This window comes from Oryza brachyantha, chromosome 4, assembly GCF_000231095.2.
Source record: "Oryza brachyantha chromosome 4, ObraRS2, whole genome shotgun sequence".
Classification (NCBI taxonomy): Eukaryota; Viridiplantae; Streptophyta; class Magnoliopsida; order Poales; family Poaceae; genus Oryza; species Oryza brachyantha.
The window spans coordinates 17,021,117-17,031,310 of record NC_023166.2 but is presented as its reverse complement, the minus strand read 5'-3'; the positions used below and the strand labels follow the sequence as shown (position 1 = coordinate 17,031,310).

Here is a 10,194-nt window from a genome sequence, read left to right as displayed (position 1 = left end):
TTTCTACGGTAAATGGAGATGGCGACCGGAGTTTAGCAAACCATATTCTCCTTGGCTATGTGTTTGCCAAACAGGTCTAGCGCCTTACGTTGGCAACAATAGGGTGGACGTCCCTCTCCCCCTTATGGCACTTACATGGCCCACCTCGAGAGCGTCCTTGCCTAAGTCTTTGAGGGTCAGTTTTGACTCCCTAGTCCTTCTCATCTTCTGGTAGCTGTGGCAGGAACATGACTCGGTGTTGTCTTCTGTCCAAGAGGTGCCAGAGTTCGTCCGCACGGAAGGCCAGCTCTGGTTGTCAGTCGGCGTTGCTTCCTTTGGGGATCTTTTGGGAGTATAGTGTAGAGTGTTTGGGGTGTCCCCTTTTTTCTCTAGTAGGAGCCAGTCATTTCCCTTAGTTTCCTCTCTAGTTGGTCGCCAGGCTCGACCGGTGTTTCTGTTTTGGGTCTCCGCCCATAACATATCTAACCTAGGACGTCTGTGTTTCAAACTCTTTCCTGTTAATATATTGACGTGTAAATCTTTTGTCCGTTCGAGAAAAAAATGAGACAGCGAGAATAAAATCTGTATGGAATAAAGTGATGGCACCATATTGATGCTGGCAAATTTTTTTCTTCATATTTTTACAAACTTGCCAAAGTTTTGATTCTAAATAGACTAAAGTATTACTCCCTCCGTCGCAAACTTAGCTAGGATAGGATCTTATTCGAATTTATAGTTTAGGATAGATGAGATCTTTTTGGGTAACGATGACCGACAGGAGTATACGTATTGCTCCCTTCTCTCTCGGTTACAGTAGTAGTACCGCGGCAAAGACGCTTCGGTGTCTGAAGCCTCTGAAGAGGAGCGGTACCACCAGGCGACGCCCGCCGGCCTCTCGCTCTCTCACTTTCCATCGCATTAATTTTCTCCTATTTCGTCGTCCGCCTCCCCCGCACACGCGATTTTCTCTTGACTCATCGGCGCCAAGAAGCGGGCAGACAGACTGTGACCGTCTACTCCGCTGCCGCCGCCGCCGCAGCCGCACGGGCGGCACGGCTGACACTGTGGCACACGAAAGCTAGTTTCGCGGCCGCTCGCCGGAGATGATCAGGCGGGGCAGCGGGGCGCGGGGAAAGGACGCGGAGGAGGAATGGCCGAGCCTCGTGGATCTGGTGCTGGGCTGGAAACTGGAGGACGTCATGAACGAGAATCTCTTCAAGGGCAAGGTTTGTGGCACTGTTCCCTCCTCCATTGATGCGCTTGATCAGTTGTATGCGTGTTGATCGTGTTGTTTTCGCATAAAGAACTCGAATACGCGAGTGCTTCCTAATGTACCTTGCTCTGCACCTACTTCCAAATGTTAATCGTGGAGTAATAGGTTGGTAACAAGATCGCAGTCGTCTAAGAAGGAAGACAATCGACAATCACTTTCGATAGTTTAAACTTTTTTTTTTTTGGAATTGAGCTATTTTTTGCTTTGCTAATGTGGCGGTATAACATTTACTTCCACTTGAAATAAATTTAAGATTCAAGATACGAAGTAGAAGACTATAGAAGTGGGACTTGAACCTGGGTTGGTGGATTCACAAGCTAGTCTGCGAGTTCAAAACATAGAAGTGAAACCATTTTTCTCGCAAGCATTTCATCTAACATATTAAGTTACGCTACCTTAACACGCCGTGTTGTTGTCTCATACATACCTTCTCAAGTGCCGTACATGTAAAGCAAACAAAAGCAAAGGTTACCAGTCAATAAACACATTTGAGAGGAGAAACTCCAAATAAATGGTTGACCGTTCATGTGGTGATCTGGATAGCTACTTTTGCTGGAAAAAAAATGTGGGCATTGATAAGATTAGCAATTCATTATTGGGATAAAGCAAATTATAAGTGGCGACGAAGCCAACACATAAAGGTGTTCACTTGAGGCCATTCTCAATGTAAGTTTTATGGACACGATTATCTAGAGTGACATGTCATCTAAAAATGTTTGAAACTAGGATAAAACACCTATCTCTTAATGCATAGTTTCATCTATTGTTGTTTCCTAGGTTACATGTAAGACACAAGCTATCTAGGTAACTGTGCATACAGAGTTTCATCTCCATAAAACTCATTTCATCTCTTTCTTCATTAATACATTGTCACATCGTTAAAAATATCTATATGGAACCCTATTTATTGTCCATGAAACTCTCGCTGAGACTGGCCTAAGAAGCAAAGACTCTACATGCATATTCTTGTTGGCTTTCGGCTATAAACATGCATATTTTAAAGCACCCCTTAAGCTTCCTAAATAGTTAAAAGTACACTAATTTCACCCTACTATATAATTGTGCAATGTTCTACAACCTAATAGAGTCAAGTTGGTGAGATGGTTGTGGATGTTTGTCTGTTTTTACCGATAAACATTATCTTGTTTCTCATACAGCATGGTTCTTCATTGTATTAAAGCTTAAAACAAATATAATTTAACCAATAATCGTTTGTCTTGGATTAGCAAACGGTTGCTTATCAATATGAGTTGTGAAAAATGCAGATGACAAGGATACCATCCACATTCAGTGATCTCAAGAGCTAATTGGAGTCCTACACCTCTCCGTTGCTGGAGGAGATGCGAGCAGAGATGTTTTCTAGCTTGGAAGCCATATCCACCATGCCTTACGCTAAAATTTCATGGATTGAGCAAAAGAACAATAATACAGTTTATGACATTGTTTTTGGTGTTGATTCTCAGAATTCTCAAGTTATGTTCCAAGTGTTGGTGATATCATTATCCTGTCTGATGTGAAGCCAGAGCATATTTCCGATATTACTCGCAATGGGAGGCCATACCTTGTGGCCTTTGTCACAGGAGGGGATGAAGATGATGACTACCCTCCAGCTAAGTATGTGATCATATCGTCAGGAAAAATTTATCCTGAAGATGCCAAGGGTAAACATAGCAAGAAGAACCAACTTTTTGCTGCTTATTTGCTCAATATTGTAACACATATCCGTATATGGCGATGCCTTGACTTCAACGCAGCAGTCAAAAGAAATCAAAGTCTCATACAGGAGATGGTACATTGTCCTCTGGTATGTACACGTTTAATGGTACTGATCTGAAGGCATTATTACTTGATAGTTCGTCTGATAATAAACATAGAGAAAATCTAGCAAATGCAATTGACAAACACTTAATTATAAGAAATATCATCGACGAGTGCGAATTCTACAAAATGACATCGTACAAATGAATGTCTAATAAATGACATTATCGTTAGGGTTCCATTAACATTTCTTTGTTAAGTGCTATAATCTGAACGGTGTATTTAACGGCAGAGATAGACATAACCTAACGGCGATGATATTTTTCTGACAAAATCGTTTATATGATGATATTTTTTAGAACCCGCACTCATCAATAGCATTTTTTAGACTTAGATGTTTGCCAATGATATTTCTTGGATTTTCTCATAAACGTAAAAGGACCGATATCAAAGAAAGAATACTAGTTTGAAATTATTATTTACGTTTTTTTTTCTTTTTTCTTCAAGAATATTTCATTGCAAAAGAAAGGCTATTGGTTATTGCAAAAAGAAATTATCCGGGTATATTCACTTCAAAACTAAACTGATCACTGAAGATTTTTGGATGGTTGTACACAGAAGTAGGTAACTTTACTAGTTACATTTCCTGATTTTCCCAGGTTGCAAACATTCCTCAGAAACAGAGAAAGGATCGTTCAATCGACAGCATGGATATATGGAGTAAATTGTCTACGATGGATCTTAACAATTCTCAGAATGACGCAATCTTGAATTGTATCTCATCAATGCATAGAAGCAACAATAATAGCAGTTTTAGCCTTATCTGGGGACCTCCTGGCACAGGAAAGACAAAAACAATCAGTGTTCTGCTGTGGTTGATGAGAGAAATAGCACATGGTACTCTTACATGTGCACCCACCAACCTTGCTGTTAAACAAGTTGCTTCGCGTTTCTTGAAGTTGATCAAAGAGTGTTCTTTGGATAGAACTTCCTTAGGGGATGTTCTGCTGTGTGGCAGTAAACAACGCATGTGTGTTGACGGTGATCTCAAAGAGATTTACATACATGATCGTGTAAGGAAGCTTCTTGGGTGCTTTGTGCCATTGACTGGATGGAGACATCGCCTGTCTTCCCTGACTGATCTTTTTCAGAACGGTTATTCCCAGTACCTAAAACATCTTGAAGACCAAAAGAAAGATGATAGTCTTTCATTTTTTGCATACACTAGAAAAATATTTACTGCTACTTATCCAGAGCTTCGAAGATGTTTCAAAGAAATACTATTCCATGTTCCAAAATCCACTATCTTGGAAATGAATTACAACAATATCATTTCACTACTCGAGCTGCTTGAAGATTTCAACAGGGGTTTCCAGGAAAAAAATATTGAGGGCAAAGTAAAGGACATTTTTATGTATAACAATGATCTATCTGATTCCGGAATATCCAGTCTGACAAATTTTTCCGAAACAACAATCAGTCTTGGCAAGATCAGAATTAGATGCCTCGAGCTACTGAATATGTTATTATGTTGCTTGAAACTTCCTATAACATCCTCCAAACGCACCATTCGGTCGTTCTGTCTGAAAAGCGCATCCATAATTTTCTGCACTGTTTCTAGCGCTTCCAAAATAAATAACAAAAAACTAGAGCTGCTAGTTGTTGATGAGGCTGCTCAGTTAAAAGAATGTGAATCACTTATCCCATTGCGTCTGCCTACTTTAAAGCATGCTATTCTTATTGGTGATGAGTGCCAACTGCCAGCAACAGTCAAAAGCAAGGTTGGTTCTTTATCTGCGTTATTCTTGTGTTGAATCTTAATCCAGTGAGTATCATATTTCCCATATTTTCGTCATTTTTTTATTTTGTACTTCATATCTCTGCAGATATGTGAGGATGCATTATTTGGGAGAAGCCTCTTTGGGAGGTTGAGTTCACTGGGACATGAAAAGCCCCTCCTTAATATGCAATACAGAATGCATCCATCTATTAGTATCTTTCCAAACATCAACTTCTATGACGGGAAACTCTTAGATGCTCCTAATGTCAAGCAGAAAGAACACCGAAAAAAATACCTTCCAGGCAGTATGTTTGGTCCTTACTCCTTCAATATTGAAGATGGTACGGAGGATCTTGATGAACTTGGTCGCAGCAGAAAGAATGTGGTTGAGGTTTCTGTCATACAGGAAATATTGAGAAATCTCCAAAGAGGCATGTGTTCTTAGTCATTTATATAGCATTTCATTTACTTATTTATTATCTAGCCTATTACTCCCGAACACGGGACTTAATACTGATAATTTGTTGGTAATTTTATAGCTGAATTTTGATTAATCGCTTAATATATTTATGAGCTTCTACATGAAAAATTGATCTGAAGGCATAGCCTTTCAATGAAGTAAATGGCAGCACATCAAAACAGAAAAAAACAGCAAATAAGGGTCAATCACAGTTTTGGAAAAATAAAATTGAAATTAGGAAATGTAAGTTAATGTATGATATAATAATTAGGCTATGCTATTCTTGTTCTGGAGAATTCAAGATTGTAATTTATAAATTTAGGTTGGCTCACTTGTGACTGGTGTTTGTGCTGCATCAATTTAGGTTGGCTCACTTGTAATTGTTGTTTGTGTAGCATACAACAGAAACAAAATTTTTATGAGTCCCTCATTTTACTGGTAGTATTATACTACCAGTAGAACTAATCACATCCGTTAATTTAAAAGGGTATTTTGGCACTTTGTTAATTAATTGATTAGTAGTATTTTGTAATTTTGCCTTTTGGCAATAAAAATCATAATAAAAAGGATGGTATTACCCCTTCAAATTTCTACTACATCTAATATTGTTGGTAATATAATTTAATTACAATCACCCGATAAAAATAGGTCAACGTTGTATATTAAATTCTACTACCAATAGAGTGCACCGGAGTCAGCCCCTATTTTTATTTATGAATTTAAATTGAAAAGTCCTTTCAGTTTCTCCTGGTGAATTGGAAAAATATAAATACTAACAGACACTCCATATACTTCAAAGAAGCTTGTATTATTCTCTTGTGCACGAATCTAATTATATATCATCCTGTGCAGCTCATTCTAAAACCAAAACTAAGGTTACAGTTGGTGTCATATGCCCATATACCGCTCAAGTTCTAGCAATTCAACAAAAAAATGGAAAAATGAAGTTTGACCCGGTAATAGTGAAAGTTAATTCTGTCGATGGTTTTCAAGGTGGAGAGGAAGACAAAATCATTTTATCAACTGTGAGGTCCAACTCAGATGGGGTCGTAGGTTTTCTTTCAAACCGGCAACGCACAAATGTGTCACTCACACGAGCAAGGTATCTTCAGTTATCAGTCCATTTTACAGTATAAAACTTTTTAGCTTTGCCTAGATTTATATAAATGCTAATGAATTTAGACATATATATAAATTAAGCAAGACTAGAAAGTCTTACAATATGAAACAGAGATGGGTAGTACTTATTAAGGTCAAGTTCTTTTTTTGATCCATGTTGTCTCCATTTATTTTCTTTTAATCGCATTGATGGTTTATCACCTTATCTTAATCACAGATATTGCCTTTGGATTTTGGGAAATGCAACAACCTTATCTAGCAGTGGCTCTATCTGGACAAATCTAGTTCGCGACGCAAAGGACCGGCAGTGTTTCTTCAATGCAAATGGTGATAAGGATTTTTCCCTCGTGCTTGCCAAGCACAGGAATGAGAACAAGAAAATTAAAGATAGAAAAACTGCACGATCCAAAGTCAGAAACAGTGCGGCGGTTTGGGTATTGACTCGCATGACACTTTTCAATATTTTCTCGGAGTTATATAGAGTTATTTTTCTATCATTTATCTCACATTCATATTTTGGATGCATAGTTTTTATTTTCTTCATACGTAGATATAGTGGTGCAACTAGGTCCAGGGCAATTAAGGCTTGAGCCCCGGGCCTAACTCCAAAACATTATTAGAATTATATACAATTATCATATAAATTTTAGAAATTACTAAGACCATATTAACTTAGCCCTGGGTTTCAATATTTTCTAGTTCCGCCCTGCGTAGATAAGTAGGCTAGCTGCATCTCATTTCTTGAAATATGTCACTATTATGCTAAATAGCTCGGGAACATTTGTGTTTTTTTGTGTCACTTGCCACAAAGCTGATGGATAGATAGAAAGTGTTATGTCCAGTATCTGCACATAATTTGTTACTCCCATTTCAATTGTAAGCTATTTCATTTGTTGGGCATCCATTTCTGGGGAAGCCCACCTGAACAAATTGCAACAACACAAGTGTGTTTAACTATCCAACTATATATCCAACTCCTGCTTATATGGTAGGAATAATTAGTTTTTTTTTGCATCCAATTGTTGTTATCTGTTCGTCTAGAATCTTCCCACCGACAATTGTCTCAACTAAAATAATTATTTGTGTAGATAAATCGGTCTTAAACATATAATTTTGGTTCTTGTTCAGGTTCAAGTGCCATCCCGAAGTGGGCTCAAAGAGCAAAATCCTTCAACTTCAACTGGCGTTGGTAGTTGCCGCAAAGATACAGAAGAAATTGTCGAGGATATCACCGTACGCTTAAGTGATCTTCAAATCGGCTGAAGCTTCTACAGTTTTCAGCTCAAAATCTATTTCTGACGCTAGAGTTGGCACCTGGCACTAGGGCATTTTTTTGAAGCCCCAATGGGGTTGTATATGTATTAAAGAGGAGGGAAATTTACTACGGCTCAGTGCCAAAATCCCAAACAATCTTGTATTTTCTGATATGGCACGTACGGATATACGAATATACGACCGTATTCTAGCTCGCGCGGTCCTTATAAAATTTTCGTCGAGTCAATTTTCGGCTATTCAATTTTAGGTACTCAAAATATATACAAACTAGCATCATGGTCCACGTAGACTGCACAACTAACTTTGTTATGAAATATATAATATCAAATATAGTTTTATATTATATTATAAAAATACAAATACTAAAATTGGTAATATAGTTTTAAACCGTACCAAACTTAGATCAAATTTTTACATTTGATGCTCCACATAAAAGGAAGTATGTAAAAATTTGAATTTTAAATTCAACACTATACATAAAATGTTTATGTACAGTTTAGAATACAGGTAAATGAGGTTCCACGTAAAAATATAATTTAGGAAAATGTCAATTCAAATTAAACAATTGAAAGTAATTATTATCCAAAATAAGAGATATAATTTATAATGGTGGTATCCGCACATGCTACTATACTAGTTAACTTATAAGAGCATATTTAACAATATAGCCAACTGTTGGCTCTAACTTGTCTATAGCTAACTTAATAGTCAATTCATATAATAGCATAGACTACGCAACTAATATTCAATCCCACCTGTCATACACACATGTGTCTTGGAGTTCGTGCTGTAGCTGGCTACAAATTAGTAGTCCGCTGTCCTTCTCCTTCTCCCTTCTCTTCTAAAAATATATTTATCGCTGGTTTATACTATTTTACCTGCTCTAAGCATAAGAAAAACTAAAAGAAGATAAGAGGTAGGTACGGTGAAGTCATCGATTGTTAGTGGATCCTCACACCAATCTAGTTGTGACAGATGCAAACACTGCACGCTTGTACAGTTGTTTATGCCCCGTTTGCTTTTTCATCCACACCAATCAGGCCACCTTTCAGCAACAAAATCTCAAAAGCCCCAGAGCCCCCCCGGCGCCTCGCGCCACGTACTCCCAACACGACGCCGTCGCCTCCACCCCGCTCCCCCAGCTTTCCACGGCACCCCACATGGGGCGCGCGACGCCGCGCAAACGCCTCGCAGCGTCAGCCGAGCCCCTTCCGAAGAGACAGAACGCCACTGCTTCCACGCAATCCATCCACTACTACCCATCTCGTCTTTTCCGCACAATCCGAGTCGTCGTGCGTGCATGCTGCTGCTGCTGCACACACCACACTCGCACCGGTCACGCGTCAGCCAAAAGCGCGAGCGCACATGGCCGGCCGGTATATGCAAAAGGATTGCACCGGCCGGTCCCATGACGTCGCCTTTCTGGTTCGGTGTGTCATGTGTGCACTGCGTATATAAACGCCCGGTGCGGTCGTTCTTGCCGTTTTATCTGCACTCCGCTGATCCGTCTCGGCTAAAATCAGATGGGGGACATGCAAATCGTCCTGGCGGCGGGCAAGATCGAGGCGCAGTACGTGGAGATGAAGGTGCCACTCTACTCCTACGGCTGCGAGAAGAAGATCAAGAAGGCCATGTCGCATCTCAGAGGTACAGAATTACACGCTATATATGCATCTGAATTTTTTTTGTCGTGAACATGAACAGAGAACCGTATCCCCTGAAGTGACTCATCGGTGAAACTGGTGCATGATGTTGTTCAGGGATACATTCGGTTCAGGTGGACTACCAGCAGCAGAAGGTGACGGTGTGGGGGATATGCAACCGCGACGACGTGCTCACGGCCGTCCGAAAGAAGCGGCGGGCGGCGCGGTTCTGGGACGCCGACCAGCCGGACCTGGGGGAGGACTCGATGCCGGCGGATGCTCGTAAGCACTACCTGCAAGCGTTCACCGCGTACAGGTTCAGGAAGTCGTGGAAGAAGCTCTTTCCGCTGATCCGGCTGTGATCTGGAACTCAGTTTCTGTCAGGCGAACGCCGGGCGCCGGCGAGTGCTGCAATTCAGGAGCGGCACCGGCGTTTCGAATAAATGTGCTATGATGTTACTGTCCTGTCTTGGTTAGTTAGTAGTACTAAAAGTATGTAGATTGGCAGATCGCTGTAACTCCGTGTGTGCAAATCTGAAATCCACGGATATTGAGTTACTGGCTATTGAGACAGGGCCTCAAGTGACAATGCCGAACTAACAGTGCTAACTTATTAGAGGAGTGTTCATCTATTTACATGAATTTAGGGTCTTTAAAATCAAAGGATCTGCATATAAATTTTGTAGGTTTTAAATCCTGTATGATTTTTTTTCTTATCTAACTATTGAAATAATTAAGGGATTGGAGTTTTCAAGTTCTGTGAAATCCCTAAAGAATGTAACAATATAGGTTGATTTTTCAGAAAAAAAAGTTAGCAAATGCTCTAATCTCTTAAAACAACTTATTTAAATGTATTTCTCTTATTTGATTCATATGTTTTTTCTACAGTCTATTCAAACAAGAATCA

At 39.7% G+C, this 10,194-nt stretch overlaps 1 protein-coding gene and 1 pseudogene across 1 annotated transcript; both read left to right on the top strand.

Moving 5' to 3' along the window:
• The first annotated feature begins 900 nt into the window (after positions 1-900).
• Positions 901-6,628, top strand: LOC102719293 (annotated as a pseudogene).
• Positions 6,629-9,123: 2,495 nt separating this feature from the next.
• Positions 9,124-9,952, top strand: LOC102713734 (heavy metal-associated isoprenylated plant protein 28). The gene is made up of 2 exons (XM_006652630.3): positions 9,124-9,291; positions 9,405-9,952. The coding sequence occupies exons 1-2, from the start codon at positions 9,168-9,170 to the stop codon at positions 9,647-9,649; spliced, it is 369 nt and encodes a 122-aa protein (XP_006652693.1). The 5' UTR covers positions 9,124-9,167; the 3' UTR covers positions 9,650-9,952.
• The last annotated feature ends 242 nt before the right edge of the window (positions 9,953-10,194 follow it).

What these genes read in the sequence shown, in the direction of transcription:
- LOC102713734 (XM_006652630.3), top strand. Translation starts at nt 9,168, where the DNA reads ATGGGGGACATGCAAATCGTCCTGGCGGCGGGCAAGATCGAGGCGCAG. An exon ending in GGCCATGTCGCATCTCAGAG is followed by an intron (nt 9,292 to 9,404) that starts GTACAGAATTAC and finishes GATGTTGTTCAG; the next exon opens with GGATACATTCGGTTCAGGTG.